Source organism: Pristis pectinata, chromosome 7 (assembly GCF_009764475.1).
Source record: "Pristis pectinata isolate sPriPec2 chromosome 7, sPriPec2.1.pri, whole genome shotgun sequence".
Taxonomy (NCBI): domain Eukaryota; kingdom Metazoa; phylum Chordata; class Chondrichthyes; order Rhinopristiformes; family Pristidae; genus Pristis; species Pristis pectinata.
The window spans coordinates 66,168,531-66,187,463 of NC_067411.1; the positions used below are offsets into that span (position 1 = coordinate 66,168,531).

At 40.7% G+C, this 18,933-nt stretch overlaps 1 protein-coding gene across 1 annotated transcript in view; it reads right to left on the reverse strand.

Annotated features, from left to right (window-relative positions):
• LOC127572902 (dedicator of cytokinesis protein 8-like) overlaps positions 1-18,622 on the reverse strand; it is a 134,596-nt gene extending 115,974 nt beyond the window's left edge. The window contains 10 exon segments of the mRNA XM_052020629.1: positions 1,430-1,566; positions 1,698-1,854; positions 7,020-7,100; positions 9,171-9,320; positions 11,761-11,827; positions 12,380-12,465; positions 12,751-12,963; positions 15,199-15,325; positions 16,318-16,389; positions 18,460-18,622. Of these exon segments, the coding sequence (XP_051876589.1) occupies positions 1,430-1,566; positions 1,698-1,854; positions 7,020-7,100; positions 9,171-9,320; positions 11,761-11,827; positions 12,380-12,465; positions 12,751-12,963; positions 15,199-15,325; positions 16,318-16,389; positions 18,460-18,587 (1,218 nt within the window). The 5' untranslated portion in view covers positions 18,588-18,622.
• Positions 18,623-18,933: the final 311 nt, after the last annotated feature.

An 18,933-nucleotide genomic window follows, 5' to 3' on the forward strand; every position in this document is an offset into this window, starting at 1 on the left:
CTCAGCCTCCAGTGGAAACAATCCAAGTTTATCCAACCCTTCCTTATAGCTAATACTCTCCAATCCAGGAAAACATCCTGGTGAACCTCTCCTGCACCCTCTCCAAAGCATCCACATCCTTCAGTAGTGTGGTGACCAGAACTGTTCACAATACTCCATATGTGGTCTAACCAAAGTTTTATACTCTCTTCTCTGATACTCAATGTCCTGTCCAATGAAGGCAAGCATGTGTACACCTTCTTTATCACACTATCCACTTGTTTTGCCACTTTCAGGGAGCTATGGACTTGCAGCCCAAGATTCCCCTGTACACCAATGCTCCTGTGGGTTCTGCATTCTGTATGCTTTCCCCTTACATTTGACTTCCCAAATGAAAACACCTCACACTTGTCCAGATTAAACTTCATCTGTCATTTCTACATCCAAATTTCCAACTGATCTATATGCAGCTGTATCCTTGACAGCCTTCCTCACTGTCCATAACTCCACCAATGCTGGAGTGGGTGAGGTTGGACAAACTTGGATTATTTTCTCCAGGGCGTCGGAGGCTGACGAGTGACCTGGTAGAAGTGCGTAAAATTATGAGTGACACAGAGATAATCAGAGTCTTTTTCCCAGGGTGAAAATGTCAAATACTAGAGGAAATAGGTTTAACACTAATGATGGTATTCTAATAGTTCAAGGACTGCACTGGAATATTTTGGATCCATAGAATAAGTCCAACAACCAAAAATAACCACTTGACAAGGTTTATGGTTCATTTTGCAGGTGAGTTAACAAAGGATTAGCAAGCTCTTAGGCAAAGCTGAGCAAATCTGCAAGTTCTTGAAAGCCATTCATCATATGTAGGCAGGCACGGTAGTGTAGCGGTTAGCTTAACACTATTACAGCGCCAGCAACCCGGGTTCAATTCCGGACACTGTCTGTAAGGAGTTTGTACGTTCTCCCCGTGACTGCAGTGGGTTCCTCTGGGTGCTCTGGTTTCCTCCCACATACCAAAGACGTATGGGTTAGGAAGTTGTGGGCGTGCTATGTTGCTGCTGGAAGCGTGGCGACACTTGTGGGCTGCTCCCAGAACACTCTACACAAGAGATGCATTTCACTGTGTGTTTCAATGTACATGTGACTAATAAAGATAGCTTATCTTATGTCCTCAGTTTAATTTGTGCTTTTGTTTGCTTATTTGTTGGCTGAATATATTCAACTTTTGTTGTCCTGGCAAATGCTTTTAAGCACTGTTGTCTCTTTGGTGGATACATTCTAAATAATGGCAGAACTTGACATGTAAATCACTTCCTAATATGTTCACTGAGACTTCATGACATGGATGTATGTGGCCCACAAAGACAACCTTCAATAATACTGCTCTAAGTCTAAAGGAGATCACAAGTACTGAAAGACCACATAATTAGACATGGCAGAAAAGTACCTGTTTAAAGAAGGAACCGATGGTAACCAAGGTAGATTTGAAGTTGGACAAACTGCACTGATCCTCCAGAAGAGCTGACCTCTCAGAAAGTCGTCTTTGATATGAGTAAACTTTTTTGTCTCCACTGTTGCCTTTAGCTTTTTAAAGCACATCAGAAAAATAAAGGCAATTTATTGTATTTTATTATTTATTAAGGCAATTTATTGTACAGTTAGAAAAGACTAAAATAATGGTCAACCACAGTGAGTGTATATTTCTACTATATTACCACTGATGTTTTCAACCTCCATGGAATCTCGGTCAGTCAGAGAGGACGTGATATTCATGATGTTCACATAGGCCCAGGCAAATGGCATTCGGTACTTCCCCAGCCGCTGGCAAAAGGACTCTGCTTGAGACTTAAGTTTCTCTATTTTATCTTTATTCTGGAGAAAAGAAAACTTATTTTAGTTGCCTAAAACACACATAGATTACATTCATGATTTTATTGGGAAGAAGAGAGGGATAAAGGGATAATGGGATTAGCGTATTAGGCATCATGATCAGCATGGATGAGGTGGACTGAAAGACCGGAGAGCGAGTCTCGTTGCTGGTAAGTTTCATTTTACAGGAGTGAGAGCGGGAAGCAGTTTGGAGAGCAAGTCTTGGGCTAATTGGGCAGCAGCAGTGAATAAAAAGGTAAGCTCAAGTGGAGCAGCCATTGTGTGAGTGGCTCAGTGTAAGAGTGGGACCTTGAGGCTTTGGCTCAAGAGGCTTTGGCGTGAAGAGGCGGACTAAGTGAGTGGAGGCTAAGGTGAGGCTCAGGTAAGGTCTCTTTTTTTTCTTATTGCAGAGTTAAGAGCACTGGGAATGGCAGGCAGGGCAGTAGTTTGCTCCTCTTGCAGGATGTTAGAACTCAGGGAGACCTCCAGTATCCTTGATGACTGCACCTGTGAGAAGTGCATCCGGCTGCAGCTCCTTACAGACCACATTAGGGAACTGGACCTGGATGAACTCTGGATCACAGAACATAGAACATTACAGTACAGTACAGGCCCTTCAGCCCACAATGTTGTGCCAACATTTTATCCTGCTCTATGATCTATCTAACCCTTCCCTCCCACATCATTTAGGAAACTGAGGAGATGATAGACAGGAGTTACCGGGAGGCAGTTACACCTAGGTTGCAGGATGCAGGTAGCTGGGTTACCGTCAGGGGAGGGAAAGGGAAACAAGCAGTCAATGCAGGGTACCCCTGTGGCCATTCCCCTCAATAACAAGCACTTTGTTTTGGATACTGCTGGGGGGGGGGGGGGGGAATGACCTACCAGGAGAAAGCCACAGCGGCCAGGTCTCTGGTACTGCGTCTGACTCTGCGGGCACAGAAGGGAAGGGGGGGAGAAGAGGGCTGTGTGGTAGTGGATTCATTGGTTGGGGGAACAGATAGGAGATTCTGTGGATGAGAATAAGCCCCCGGATGGTATGTTGCCTCCCAGGTGCCAAGGTCAGAGATGTCTCGGATCGAGTCCACAGCATGCTTAAGGGGGAGGAAGAGCAGCCAGAAGTCATGGTATGCATTGGTACTAACGACATAGATAGGAAAAGTGATGAGGTTCTGAAGAGGGAATACTGGGAGTTAGGAAGGAAGCTAAAATCAGGACCTCAAAGGTGGTAATCTCTGGATTGCTGCCTGTGCCACACACCAGTGAGGGTAAGAATAGGAACATATGGCAGGCAAATGAGTGGCTAAAGAGTTGGTGCAGAGGACAGGGTTTCAGATTTGTGGGATCACTGGGATCTCTTCTGGGGAAGGTATGACCTGTATATAAAGGGGAGCTTACACCTGAACTCGAGAGGGACCAATGTCCTTGTGGGCAGGTTTTCTAGAACTGTTGGGGAGGGTTTAAACTAGATTGGCAGGGGGATGGGAACTAGAGTGTTAGGTCAGATGATGGAGCAGTTGTGTAGAGGTAGATGCATTGTGCAGAGAGACTGTGAGGAAGGATAGACAGTGGATAGGTCATAAACGCAGTCAGTTGGATGGTTGAGATGTCTTTACTTTAATGCGAGAAGTATTAAGAATGAGAGTGATGAACTCATAGCATGGATCAGTACGTGAAATTACGATGTTGTGGCCATTACAGAGACTTGGCTGTTGCAAGGGCAGGATTGGCTGCTTGATGTTCTGGGGCTTAGATGTTTCATAAAGGATAGGGAAGGAGGTAAAAGAGGGTGAGTGGCATGCTAATCAGGGATCACAGCTGCAGAAAGGGAGGACGTCGTGGAGGGGTCGTCTACTGAATCAGTGTGGGTGGAATTTAGAAACAGGAAGGGAGCGATCACTCTATTGGGAGTATTCTATAGGCCCCCCAACAGCCATCAGGACACCTGAGGAACACATAAGTAGGCAGATTTTGGAAAGGTGCAAAAATAACAGGGTTGTTGTCATGGGAGACTTCAATTTCCCTCATATTGATTGGCACCTCCTTAGAGCAAAAAGTTTAGATGGGCAGAATTTGTTAGGTGTGTCCAGGAAGGATTCCTGACACAGTATGTGGACAGGCCGACTAGAGAAGAGGCCATACTGGATCTAGTACTGAGCAATGAACCTGGTCAGGTGACAGACCTGTCAGTGGGCAAGCATTTCGGAGACAGTGACCAGAACTCCCTGACCTTTTACATAGCCATGGACAGGGATAGGAGCAGATGATATGGGAAAGTTTTAAATTGGGGGAGGGCTAATTATGATGGTATTAGGCAGGATCTTGAGAGAGTAAATTGGGAACAGACGTTCTCAGGGAAATGCACAGAAGAAATGTTGAGGCTGTTTAGGGAATACTTGCATGGGGTTCTGGATAGGTTTGCCCCACTGAGACAGGGAAAGGATGGTAGGGTAAAGGAACCATGGTTGACAAGAGAGGTGAAATATTTAGTCAAGAGGAAGAAGGAAGAAGCATACTTGAGTTTTAAGAAGCAAAAAATCAGGCGGGGCTCTTGAAATTATAAGGTAGCCAAGAAGGAGCTTAAGAAGGGACTTAGGAGAGCTAGAAGGGGACATAGGAAGGCCTTGATGAGTAGAATTAAGGAAAACACCAAGGCGTTCTATATGTACGTGAGGAGCAGGAGGATGGACTAGGGTGAGGGTAAGCCCGCTCAGGAATAAAAGGGGAAAAATGTGCCTGGAGGTGGAGAAGATAGGGGAGGTCCTTAATGAATACTTTGCTTCAGTATTCACTCGAGAGAGCGACTTTGGTGAATGTGAGGTCAGTGTAGAACAGGCTAATATGCTGGAGTATATTGAGGTTAAGAAAGAGGTAGTGTTGGAGCTTCTGAAAAACATTTGGATAGATAAGTCCCCAGGACAGATGGGATATACCCCAGGTTACCATGGAGGTGAGGGAAGAGATTGCTGTGGCATTTACAATGATATTTGCGTCCTCCCTGGCCACAGGAGTGGTCCCAGAAGATTAGAGGATGGAGAATGTTGTTCCCTTGTTCAAGAAAAGTAATAGGGATAATCCTGGGAATTATAGACCAGTGAGTCCTTACATCAGTGGTGGGCAAGCTATTGGAGAGGATTCTTAGCCACAGGATTTATGAGCATTTGGAGAAGCACAGTCTCATGACGGATAGTCAGCATGGCTTTTTGAGGGGCAGGTCATGCCTCACGAGCCTAAATGAGTTTTTCGAGGACGGTGACAAAACAAATAGATGAAGGTAGAGCGGTGGATATGGTGTATTTAGTAACTTTAGTAAAGCGTTTGACATAGTTCCCCATGGTAGGCTCATCCAGAAAGTCATGAGGCATGGGATCCATGCAGATTTGGCTGCGTGGATTCGGAATTAGCTTGCCCACAGAAGGCAGAGGGTGTAGATGGAAAAATATTCTGCCTGGAGGGGTCCGTTGACTAGTTGCGTTCACAGGGATCTGTTCTGGGACCCCAACTCTTTGTGATTTTTTATAAATTACTTGGATGAGGAAATGGAGGGATGGGTTAGTTAGTTTGCAGATGACATGATGGTTGGAGGGGTTGTAGATAGTGTAAAAGGTTGTTGTAGATTACAGCAGGATATAGACAGGATGCAGAGTTGGTGGAGAAGTGGCAGATTGAGTTCAATCTGAAAAAGTGTGAAGTGATACACTTTGAAAGAATGAACATGAAGGCGGAGTGCAAGATTAATGGCAGGATTCTGAGCAGTGTGCAGGAACAGAGGGATCTTGGGGTCCAAGTTCACAGATCCTTCAAAATTGCCATGCAAGTTGATGGGGTGGTTAAGAAGGCGTATGGTGTGCTGGCATTCATTAGTCGGGGGATTGAGTTCAAGAGCCGCAAGGTAATGTTGCAGCTCTGTAAACTCTAGTCAGACCACACTTAAGAGTATTGTGTTCAGTTCTGGTCACCTCATTAAAGGAAGGATGTGGAAGCTTTAGAGAGGGTGCAGAGGATATTTACCAGGATGCTGCCTGGATTAGAGAACATGTCGTATGAGGAAAGGTTGAGTGAACTAGCTCGTTTCTCTTTGGAGCGATGCAGGATGAGAGGCAACTTGATAGAGGGGTATAAGATTATGAGGTGCATAGATAAAGTAGACAGGCAGTAACCTTTTCCCCAGGGTGGCAATGGCCAATACCAGAGGACATCCGTTTAAGGTCCGAGGAGGAATGTTTAGGGGAGATGTCAGAGGTAGTTCCTTTACACAAAGAATCGTGGGTGTCTGGAATGCACTGCCGGTGGTGGTTGCAGAGGCTGATACAATAGGGGCATTTAAAAGCCTCTTAGATAGGTACAAGGATGTAAGAAAAATGGAGGGTTATGAGTAGTGCAGGAGGGAAGGGTTAGATTGATCACGGAGGAGGTGTTCATATAGGTCGGCACAACATCGTGGGCCAATGGACCCGTACTGTGCTGTACTGTTCTATGTTCTGTGCTGTATGACTTTACAAGTAGGCCACTCAGCTTCTGAAGCAGTGTACCACTTAGTTTTTCTACAATAGAATAGTAAGCGTACTTCACAATATTTCATTGACTGTAAAGCACGCTGGGTCACCCTGGTTCATGCAAAATATTTTGTAAGTACAAGTATGTCCTTTTGTTAAACCTTGACTGCTCTGCATCAAACCATTTATCTATCCTTTTTCTCTTTGAATGCCTACTGGGCATGAAACTGACATAACACGCCATAAGTGTGTCGGTCTGGGGTGTGGGTAGTGGGGCATGGAGGTGGGGGAATGAAGAGTCCCCTCAGTTTTCCTGGTGAGGTCATCAGTAAAGCCTTACGGCAAGATCAAAGTGATCAAAGGGCAGCACAAGCTCTTGGCTACCAGCATCATGGATGGCCCTGGCATTGTGCTGACAGGGAGTGAGAAGTGATCTACTTATTCACTTCTTCCTTTGACGTGAAACATGCATCCAGATCCCTCCCAAGAACAAGGTAAATGTGAGGCAATTCTCATTTCCTCTGCCTCAGAATGATTTTCAAAATGCAGACCTGCTTGCGGTGGAATTCCATGCAAAAAGTAAACCCTCTACAAGACACCAGAAGCAGAATCTTAATTGAGATAGTGGAGATGAAATAAATATCTGCAGAAAGTTGAGGAAATATCAGGTACCTTTGATGAGTCACTCTCTTTCATTACAAGATATGGTTCTGCACATTCAGCAATATCTCCCTGCTGAAGAACCTTTTCAATCTAGAAACAGGAAAGGAACTGTGATTATTAAACCCTTATGCCACAGTGATATGGATTGATACAAATTTAACCTCTTAAGCAATGAACAACAGGGTCCACCTTGGGACTGTGTCTTGATCCTACTGTTTAATTGATGCAATGGTTTTCCCCAGGCATTGTTTGAAAGAACAAATCGAGGTGGAGACACAAGACATTGCAGCAAAAAAGAATTGACTGGAGGAACCCAGCAGGCCAGGCAGCATCTGTAGAGGGAAATGGACAGTTGACATTTTGGGTCCAGACCTTTTATCTGCACTGCAAGTTACTGGATACTGGGTTCTGATAAAGTGAAGCAATGGACAGGATTACATTGCCCCAGCCACTGCCCATTAACTTCACCTACCTTCACTGCATCCACACTTGAGTAGGGCAGTGAAGCCTTAGCACTCCTGAGTCATAGGTGGAAAAGGCAGATGTCCTAGCCACAGTATGTCCCTGACAGCTTTGAATGAAGGCAAAGCTGCAGTGGATTTGGGATTATTTGACAATAAAGATTAATAAAATGCAGAAATATATGTAGAAATCATTAAAACATTAAATGAAAGGAAATCAATTAAAAATAATTTTTTCTCTGCTTTCTAATTTGCAACCTGAGAATCCCCATCAAAATCTGCAATTCAGATTACTGATGAAAGGTCTTGGCCCAAAACGTTGACTGTTCATTTCCCTTCATAGATGCTGAGTTCCTCCAGCAATCTGCATTCTCTCTTGTGTCTCAGTTCAGATTCTGTGCCTGATTTCACCTTGTGTAGTATAGGAGAGATGGTTTCCATTGCTATGGAAACCCAGCTCGGCAGAGTCTAATGGAAGGGCTGATGTGGAGTCCAGAACAGTGTGTGCAGTGGCAGATGTGGCACCAGTGGTCCCTAAGTCCCAGAGCATCAGCATATGCATTCACTGCCTTCTGGACAAGTGGCTGAACACCAGCAGTTACATTTAAAAAGGATCACTACACCCAGAAAGAATTAACTCCACCCTCAGAAGCTGACTGATCTGTCGAGCACTTCCAAAATGTTATGGTTTTTATCTCAATCAATTGCTTCTATTTTAAATTTTTTTTTGTTTACAGCGTGGTAACAGGCCCTTCCGCCCAACGAGTCCACGCCGCCCATTTTAAACCCAAATTAACCTACCCGTACGTCTTTGGAATGTGGGAGGAAACCGGAGCACCCGGAGGAAACCCACGCAGACATGGGAGAACATACAAACTCCTTACAGGACAGCGACGGGAATCAAACCCCGATCGCTGTCGCTGTAATAGCGTCGCGCTAACCGCTACGCTACCGTGCCACCCAAACTTGACCTTAATGTTGCTGCAGTGAAATGGATTTGGTCATGCTTTGCTTTCCTGCACTTCTCACCCCCTACTTGCCCATCAGTCCCAGTCCCTTAAATATGTTACTACTTTTAGAACTTTAATTCTGAGTAACACCAAGCTGAAGCGTCAAATGAGGCACTAGGATTTTTGTAGCCACAGTGACAGAAGGAGATCTCCACTTTGGTACTAATTACAAAATCTTATTGATTTCATATTATATGTCAGAAAACCATTATACAACTATTGTTTGTTGCAATTTGAAAATAAACATTATCAGGGTTTGGAGAATTAACATATTGCAGGAGTTATACAAAGCAGACTGAAAATAATAATGTCTACAATGACTGTGCAACTGATGACCTTGCAATTAATTCCTGACACAAATGTTGGTCTGTGGAATTTAATTTTTAAGGATACTCCCTGCTATAAAAGCTTAAGTATCAATCATGTAAGACATGCCTCCTGCTCAGTGCCAGCATGAAAAGAGGCACACAAGTTACATGTTGATATAAAGCACACCCTTATCCAGATAAATACTGTATATTGTATATACCCTTTCACTCTTGGTCGAAAATCCAGAGAGCTGTTGGATTTACTGAAAATGTGGCTTCTGCTACACTCTGTGCAAAATTCTAGAGGAAATGCTAGTTTACTTTCCATTGTAGTCAAACAATTGCTTTCACAGGATACCAGGATTAATGGAAGCAATTTACCTTGATGACCAGGTAGATATCTGGAGAAGGATATGTAATGGAGAAGATAGCTGCGCGACTCAGACTGGAGGATGCCATATGATTTGTGTGCGGACGAAGAAAGGCCTTTATCTGGTCATTATTCAGGTCACAGTAAAAATTCTCTGAAATCTGAAAGAAAATTTATATTCAGTTATTAATGAAATACATCAAGATCATCAAACATAATTGAGAAAACATCTAAAAACATTTAACATCAGCAGGAAGATGGAGTTAGATCCAAGTCAAACATCAAGGCTCTGTTCCTCACTCAACCTCACAGATACTTCAATTTGAAACCTTGTCAATGACTGCATTTGCATTTGCCATTCACCCCCAAAGCAACATTACTTTTTTCAACATTTGATTTGAAAAATAGCATCATTGCAGATTCTGGCTTGGATTTTCCTGAGAAATGTTGGCAGTTTCTTGTGGAAATGTCAACTATTATTCGATCTGAAACCATCAGAAACTCATAGGCAAATATGGATATCCTGCACTTTCTGATGGGTTCTTGTTGGTAATTGTTTGAAATCTATCCAGTGAACCAACACCAGGTTAGACCGGTGCACCTCCAGTGATTCTGTTCATTTCAGTGGAAAGGAACATCTATGAAGAGGAGGGATAGTGCATACACATACATACATATTACAGCACAGAAAGAGGTAATTCAGCCCAACACGTCCATGCCAGCTTCCAGCAGAGCAGTCTCAGTCCAATACCCTACCATCTTATTTCCAGTAGGTATGCAACTTACTCTCTCTTACCTTCCCACCAATGTCCCCTTTTGATTCTTTTGCCACTGCCTACACTAAGGAGTAACTTACAGTAATCAATTAAACTATCAGCATGTCTTCGGGTGAAGGAGGAAACCGGAAGAAGCCCACGCGAAGAGAAAGCACAAACTTTGCACAGGCAGCGCCTGAGGTCAGGGTCACTGGAGGTGTGTGGCAGCAGCACTACCTGTTGCACCACCAACCCACCCAAGTTCATGCTTCCTTGAATCCACTGAGTTAACTTATACATATTGAACTATTTTTTAAAGTCTTCCCTAAATAATTCATATTTTATATACATAATTTTTTAAAAGCGTTTTAATTGTTTTTGAATGTTTCTGAACCTCAGAGATATTCACAACCATTCAAACTCTGACGGTTTTGACGGTGGGGGCATTGTTTAACCTATGTCTGTGGGTAGGCCTTGCCATTGGTCATTGGAAGGCTTTCATCGGGGAGGGCCCTAATAACCATATTGGAGCCAGCTTCGATCATCACGTTATAGAGTCAGAGTCATATAGCATGGAAACAGGCCCTTTGGCCCAACTTGTCCATGCCGACCAAGTTGCTGACCTGAGCTCGTCCCACTTGCCTGTGTTTGGCCCATATCCCCCTAAATTTTCCTATTCATGTACCTGTCTAAATGTCTTTTAAATGTTGTTATTGTACCAGCCTTGACAACTTCCTCTGGCAACTCGTTCATATGCTAGATCATTCAATCCAGGCAATTTACTACAGCTCCTATTGGCCACAGTAAGTGAGGGTGAAACATCATTGCTGGGAAACTTCAGGTCATTGAGCACTGGAAAAATCAGCCTTAATTTTCTCTTTAAGACATCTCTGCTTACAAATGATGCAAGGAATGCTACACACAATTACCTACTGATTTACAGAATGCAAACTGGAGTACCATATTGAGGTAATTCAACCAAGATGTTGTTGCCAGTAGAGAAGATACATTATCAATAAATCCACAGAGCCCATTTGACTGCATGTAAGTGTATGTGTGTATCTATCTAACCTAATTTTAGACAGTACAGAGAGAGCAAAACTGGGAGGCATGATTCTATTCTACAAAAGGATTGAGGAATACTATTCAAATAAAAGAAGTGGGGAGTGTCATGACGATTGTTTGAAAATGGAGTGTTCTGTGATAATCTGTAACTGTTGATTATTTTTCCAAATTTACTTGACCCAGCCCTTCTAAGGAGATGTATGTTTTTGGAAGCTATTGATATTAAGGGAAGTAACTTTGTGAAAACTCTGCTTCAGATGATCAACGTATTTCAATTAGTCTAATTTAAATCAAAGGCACAAGTTAATTGTTGGAGACCCACAGTATGAGATAGTATAAGTTCCTATTTCTACTTGAATATCAATATACCTGAACACAAACTTCTATAAATATATCTTCTGTTGATTAAAGAACTATGAAAATACTAAAGAGATCCATTGTTTGTCAGACACACAAAAAAAAAACAGGATATTGTGCCATGTCATGGCTTTTTTCAATTCTTTTTGACTGTTCAGTTCTTTCAATACTTGCACTTAAACTCCCATTCACAGAAAACTGGTTTCAGTTCCCTTCTTTAAAAAATGGGTTTATACATTAAAGATTTTGTTGGGAATGAATAAACAGTGGATATAATACTAATTCCCAGTCATGTATTGAAGTGGATAGAGAATTGAGGGAAATGCAGATTTTTTTAACATTAAAAAGATCAACTTATGCAACAGACTAAAGCTGCAGACAACTTACATAACTATCAAGAGCAATAGCTATATATCATAATCACCTTTTTCTTCTCTTTTAAGTCATACAAGGCTAAACTGGCAAATATTGGCTCTACTTCAATTTCAAACCTGTTAAGGAATGGATATAAAATGTGCATGAAGAGTTTTGACTCAACTTGGAATAAAATCAAGAGTTTCAAAGCGAATCCATTAAAGAAGCATTACTTTGAGCTGTTAAGACAATATCTGACAACGTTAAACCAAGCACACATCACCACGGGTTTTAAAATAAAAGAATCCATTAACATCCATAAATATTGCTAGAACACAAGGAAAAAGTCCATGATTTATCCAAAAAATCAGTGAACATCACAAAAACTTGAAAGGAAAGTATCTTGATCTGAATCTAAAGTATCTAAATCTGAATAATGATGTAATAACAGCAATGAAGAGGCTTGGCAATCAGCTGATTCTGAATTTACTTAAGCACCCTAAACTACTGAATGATTCACTGGTTGTAGACTCTTTGTTAAATAATGAAGATTCCCTCTAAATATTGTTAGTAATTTCTGGATTTAGAATGTTATTTTCTGAGTCATGTTGCAATACGACATTTTACAAAAATACATTTGATAGGTTTAAGATGAATGTGTTAAAATGTGAATAAAGTATGAAAATTACTTTAACATTTGGCACTTTATTTGGATTCTGTGTCCCATGTGTTCTTTTGGACAGTCAGGAGCTGGACGAATTTCAACAGCATCCTCCTATCAACAGAAGGGAAAATGTTTAATGTTTGTCACATGTTTTGTGCTGAATTGTCATTTATTCTAACACAACCAAGTTTCAATACAATTAAAAGAATAGCATCAGGTTAGTGATTATTCCAAATTTATCCCATGTTGGGAGATACAAGTTGATTATCTTCTGAAATAGAATTATGATTTGTTTCTAAATTATCATCTTCTTTGTGCATGTTTTCGCAGGAGCAATGTATTCAGATAAAGAAAATACATTATTTCCCATTTTATTTCTTTAAAATGAATTATAACCTCATCTGGTGGAGGACAGAGGGCAAACAGTTCTGCCTGTCTATTGGCTCTCCTTGTTTCTTCATTTTGTCTGTCAAGCTCCTCTGGAGTGATGGGCTGAAGTATACTTTCTAAACGGGTATCTGGCTGCAGGCTTCGGAGGTCAAAGTCACATGATGTCAGAGTTGCTGTCTCAGGTACTGCACACAGAATTGGATGAGGCCTTGAATCATCCTGCAGAAAAAGACACTTCCGATTTATATGGCTGGACAAACTTATGCTACGTGCAATCATAATGTTTGGAAAATCAGCTTAGACTTATTCTACTTCAACATCAGAAACCAGTTAACTTCACCATCACTTAGACAAACTGACATCAGCATGCAAGCATAGCAGGGTTTGCGGAATGATGTGCTAATCAGACTCCAAAAAGAAATCAAGTGCTCCTAACAGTGCATGTTCTGAAAAGGAACACACACAGAATCACAAACACTGATGTCCTTTGCAAGCATTCAAGAATAACTAGTTGGTCTACATATTATCTGAAGAGGCATTAGCAATATAAATCTACACTGAGTATATAACAAGTGTTCACTAATCATTATTTTGAGAGGTGTAGAAACAAAATCATTTTTGGACAGCATGCAAAAAAGTTCAGAAATTGAAACAGGATGATGCATTGGAGAAAAAGGCATTACAGGCTTAGAGGACTGTGTGCAAAATGGTCCTAATTCCTTCACACATCATTTCCTCCAAAATCACAGGAGTAAATCCCACAGATTTCAAAAGTAGCTTTATTATTGTAAAATTAACATTAGGTACCTGCCTTGATATATAGATTAAAATAATAAAAAGACAATGGGCAGAAATGTTATTGGCCACATAACTATAGTAAAGACTGTTCCATTTTAATGCAAAGAAAAATACAGTGGCTGTAACAAGACAGTCCGACATTGTGATCCATGAGTCAGTGATCTCTTTACATGGTAAACTTCTTCTTCACCACTAGCACAAGAAACACCACCACTGCTCCCACTACAAATCTTTATTTAGCACTTCAACACAGCATTGTCTAAAAGTACTTCACATGGAATAAGAGATCAAACAAAATTTGATAACAAGCCACATAAGGGGATATTAGTGCAGATTACCAAAAGAACGGTCAAAGAGGTAATTCTTATGAAGTATCTGAAAAGAAGAAAGGGAAATAGAGAGTTGGAGAGGTCTACAGAGGATATTCAGTACTAAGGACTGACAGTGGAAGGCATGGTCATAAACCTCTTTTCCATTCAGGATCACTGGTCAATAATCAGACTTCATCTCCAAAGTTACAAAGGCTAGAGAAAAAAAAACCAAAATACATAAAATATCCAGAGACTTTTAATAGTTTCCAATTTTACCTGACAATAAAATTTTCCAATGAAAGAAAAAGAACAGTATAGTAAGGAATGAAAAGGAAATTAAAACAGAAAATGCTGAAAACACTCAACAGTTCAGATAGTATCTGTGGAAAGGGAAACAGAGTGAATGCTTCAGGTCAAAGACCCTTGGTTGAATTGGAAGAGAGAAATTAGGTTAGTTTTAAGTTGCAGAGAGAGTGAGGGATGGATGGATAGGACAAAGAGAATATCCCTGACAGACTGAAGTCAGGGTTACCATGGAGATAGGCCATTGCCGAAGTAGATTAATTGATAGATTAGTGGGGAATAGGATCTTATCTTCAGTTTGAACAGATCTCATCCTTTCAGACTCAATATTAAATTCAACAGCTTTAGGTAACTTGCTTCCTTCGTTTGCATCAGAACCAACCACTTCTGCCATAAGTCAGCTATCTGCAGCATTGACTCAGTTTGTCTCTTTCGATTAGGATGGCCTAACTTGTTTGGTATTTCCTACAATGCAGTATTTTGCAGCTTTTGCAATCCTTTGTCTGAGACTATTAAAAATTTCTGGATATTTTACGTATTTTGTTTTGTTCTCGAGCCTTTGTAAACTTGGAGATTAAAAGAAATAGTCTGATTAGTGACCAGCATGTTTATGACTATGACTTCAGCTGTCAAGCCCTTAGCACTGAATCTCCTCTAACTCCCCTTATCTCACAACTTTTAAGTTTCTTTGTTCATATTATTACTCTGCATCAGCCCTTATTAATCCAGCAACCAAGTTTACTTCATCAGAAGCTTATTCCCATGTCAACCCTATCCTTATCCTATCTGAGATATTCTGTTTGTCCTATCCATACCTTCCCCACCCTCTCTGCAACTTAAGACAAACTTGTTCTCTCTCTTTCCTGATTCTGACAAAGGATCTTTGATCTGAAACATTAATTCTGTTTTCTTTTCCATACATACTGCTTGATCTACTGGGTGCTTCCAGCATTTTCTGTTTTAATTTCAGACTTCCAGTATTTGCAGCTATTTGAGTTACAAGATAAAAAAGATTGTTGTTGTGAAATAGGTGATGAGATACCGGAAAAATCTTGGCTGGATGAGTCACCATTTTCTTCTGATTCAAATATCTGCTTTGAAAGAGTCTTACACAGATTGCGCCTTGGTCCGAGTGCACTTGAACCAAAGGTCCCCAATCTCCTTGGTTCCTGAAAACAGATATTAAAATGAACATAAGCTGTTACAGGATTCATTATCGTTGAATGGGATGGCATGGATGTGTTGGGCCAAAGGGCCTGTTTCTTTGCTGCATAACTACGACTTTATGAAAATAATCTCATCAATTCCAAAATAATGTGGGATATTGGTAACTAGTAACAGGGCACTAAGATTTTAATATGAAAATCTGCCTACATGCTCATGCTTCTTGTTTTAATAATGAAAACCAGGGATGATTGGTGGACCTTTATAGGGTTGACAAATGCCTTTCCCCAGTCCAAGTACCACTTAAGCTTGGTTGAAAGTCTAATTTATTTAATGGTCTAATTGCCTGAGCTTGTCCGATTTCCTCAGTGGTCTGAAAGGATTCTTATTCCTATTGGCCTGGAGCATTCCCATCCGTTGTGGTTTGGAACAATATAGTTCAGATAGATTCAGAAGCAAAATGCTCAAGGGGACAAAACTGACCGATGAGTTGACAGATTTACAGTTCATTAGCAATACTTCCACTGATATATGTTGTAGATTAATGCCTCAGATTCACTCCCAGCACTGCAATGACCTTCCAAAGTCACCATGAACATTGGTTGAAGGTCCTTCTGTAGGAGCCCTGGGTGGGCACGTCTTTGCACTTATACCAGATTGCAATAACTCTTACCACCATCATGGCGTTTCAGGTCTTTAAGTATTGATATGCCCAGTGGGCTTGTCTTATTATTCCATTTTTTTGTTCATGTATCTTATAAGCACAGTGAAAAGAGTGTTCAAATTAATAATCTGAAATGTTAAAATACATATACTGGAAAGCCTCCAGATAGTTACATACATGTATAGTGCAGTCTGATTCACAGAATAATCAAATTTCAAAGCTCAAAGTAGTGTCTCAGAACAACTGTAAAAATTCCATGAACTGTGAATATGTTTAAACTTGTTAAACCTTCCAATCAAAGGGGTATGCTTCATCATGCTACAGTCAAATTACCTTCTGTTGACAATGAGCCAATCTTGAGTATAGGTCTGGACACAATCACGCACATGTGGATCTAAATCAACCCTAGGAATTAATAAAAATATTGTTAGTTCTATCAAACAATCCCCATTACAACATAGACAAGCAAACAGTCTCTCCTAATAAAACAGATTAGTGAATTCCTCTCAAAATGCTACAATACAAATGCATCATCTTGTATTTCAACAAAGAAAAGGTTTCGTATATGTATTAGAATTGCAGTGTCAGCTTGGCACAATTCCCTTTTCTCCGATTCAGAATATTGTGGATTCAAGTTCTATTGCAAGCCTTCAGCACGTAATCTGAGTTTGCATGTAGTGCAATAATGAGGGAGCACAGAATTCTCACAGTGCAGAGTGCCAGAGGTTGGAGTTCTTCACCAGGCATCTCAAAAATGTTAAAATCATCTAAGCCAACCAGACATTGGAGGAAATTCAGAGGTGCCAATGTTCCAGAGCAAAACTGGCCTAAATTAATAATGTAAACCTTTCTTCAGAAGCAGCGGCATAACACTGCTCTCAAACTGCTGAGAACTTCTGCAAAACTCTGGGCTAACTATATACTTACTGACTGAGCATTTGGGTGAACTGCATATTTTTTTCTGGATAGGAGGCTTTTTTTGAGTGCAGTACAAGTTTCAGTAAATAAAAGATCTTATCTATTTTCCAGCCTCTACTGTTTTTCAGGAAGCTCATTATTTTGGTGCTTTAGTTGGAGGTGGCACAGTGTTTAAATTGCTGCAGTCACTTTCCACCATATCCCTGAACTGTTTTCCTGAAATCTCTTCACCAGGCATTTTCACAGAGTTGATCCTGCTTTTCAATGGCAAATCTTAAACTTGTTTTTGCCTCAGTTCTCGTGCTGTGACCACATTCAAGTAGGACAGCATGGAAAAATTTCATGGGTAAGATGATTTTAAAATTTGAATCAATATTTGAAAATGATTTCAGCTCCACGCCTTTGGTAAAATAATACATGCTGTGTTGTTGTTGCGATCTTCTTTGAACAAAACACATAATTGAATTGGATGTTATTGTGGCTGTTTGAATTCAGGAGTCCAGGATGAAGAAAATGCTCGAAATCACTTCACCCTCTCTAAGCCTCAATTGAGACTTTAAAATCGACATCTGTCCACATGCACCTTTATTATGACAATTACATTGTTGCTTTAGTATAATGTTAAAACACATCAGTAAGTTTTTCATTGCATCTGTGCATACATGTACTTGTGCATATGACAATAAACTCAACTATGACTTTAATCACAACACTGTGGTTTATGATTCTATCAGGTCATTTGTGCCTGTTGCAGCTCTATGAGAAAACTACCCAGTCAGTCCTTCACCCTCTACTTTCCTCATAGCCATACAAGCTCTCCCTTTTCGGGAAAATAAATCCATTTCCCTTACAAAAGTTATTCTTGAATCTGCTTTCACCATCATTGCAGATCAAAGCAAACCACTTAAATAATATTTTCCTCATTTCACCTGTGACTCTAACCTATTATCTTAAACCTTTGTCCTCTGATTACAATTTCTCCTGACCGTGGGAAGAGCTATTACTTATTCACTCCATGAAAACCCTTTGTAATTTTGAATATATCTGTTAAATTGCCCATTAACCACCTCTGCTCCAAGGAGAACAACCCAGTCTTTTTTCTACAGAAATGAAGTTAGCCCCACTGGCATTGAAGCAAATCTCCTCTGCATCCTCCCCCAGGCTTTGGCATTCTGATACCATTATGATAATATGGACTCTTGGTACGATAAGACAGACTCTTAACCTCACAATCTACCTCATTGTGATGTAGCACCTTACTGTCTATCTGCACTGCACTTTCTCTGTACTGTAACACTTTATTCTGCACTCTGTTATTGTTTTTACCTTGTACTATCTCAATGCACTGTTGTAATGAATTGATCTGTATGGATGGTATGCAAGACAAGTTTTTCACTGTACCTCAGTACATGTGACAATAATAAACCAATTTACCATTGAACAGTTTCTAGGCATCAGAAAAATTGCTTGGTATGTTATCATTTTGCAATTTCATTTTTGATGGTTTCTAAATATACATAGTAAAGCCAGCTCAAAGCCCAAATACAGATGTTATACCCATCTTCTGGAATGGAAGGCTGAATGGTCCTACACTCTCTTGGAACAAAAGTAATCTCCAAGTCATCATCAGGGAAGTCACCCAGGTCTTGCTGAAGATCAGTATCTGCAATGTTGAACTGTGACATCAGGAACTCTTCAAAGTCCACTGGCACCACAGGGTTATAAATGGAGGCTGAATGGAAGCAAGTCGAAGATGGAGGTTAACATGGAAGGTAACAAATAAGCACAATTCAAACTCCCAATTATTTGATGGGAAATTAAACAAAGTATTTTGGGCAAATAAACACACAAACCAGATTTACAAACTGTGTAGATCTCTGGGAAGAAATTTTATATTTACACACCGTTCATGACAAAGGAGACCAATTCGGCTCTGTTCCAGTATATGATGGTTTTCAGAGCAATCCTATCAATCCCAATCCCCCATCTATTTCCTCTACAACCCTATCTTTCTCCGATCACTTTGATTCT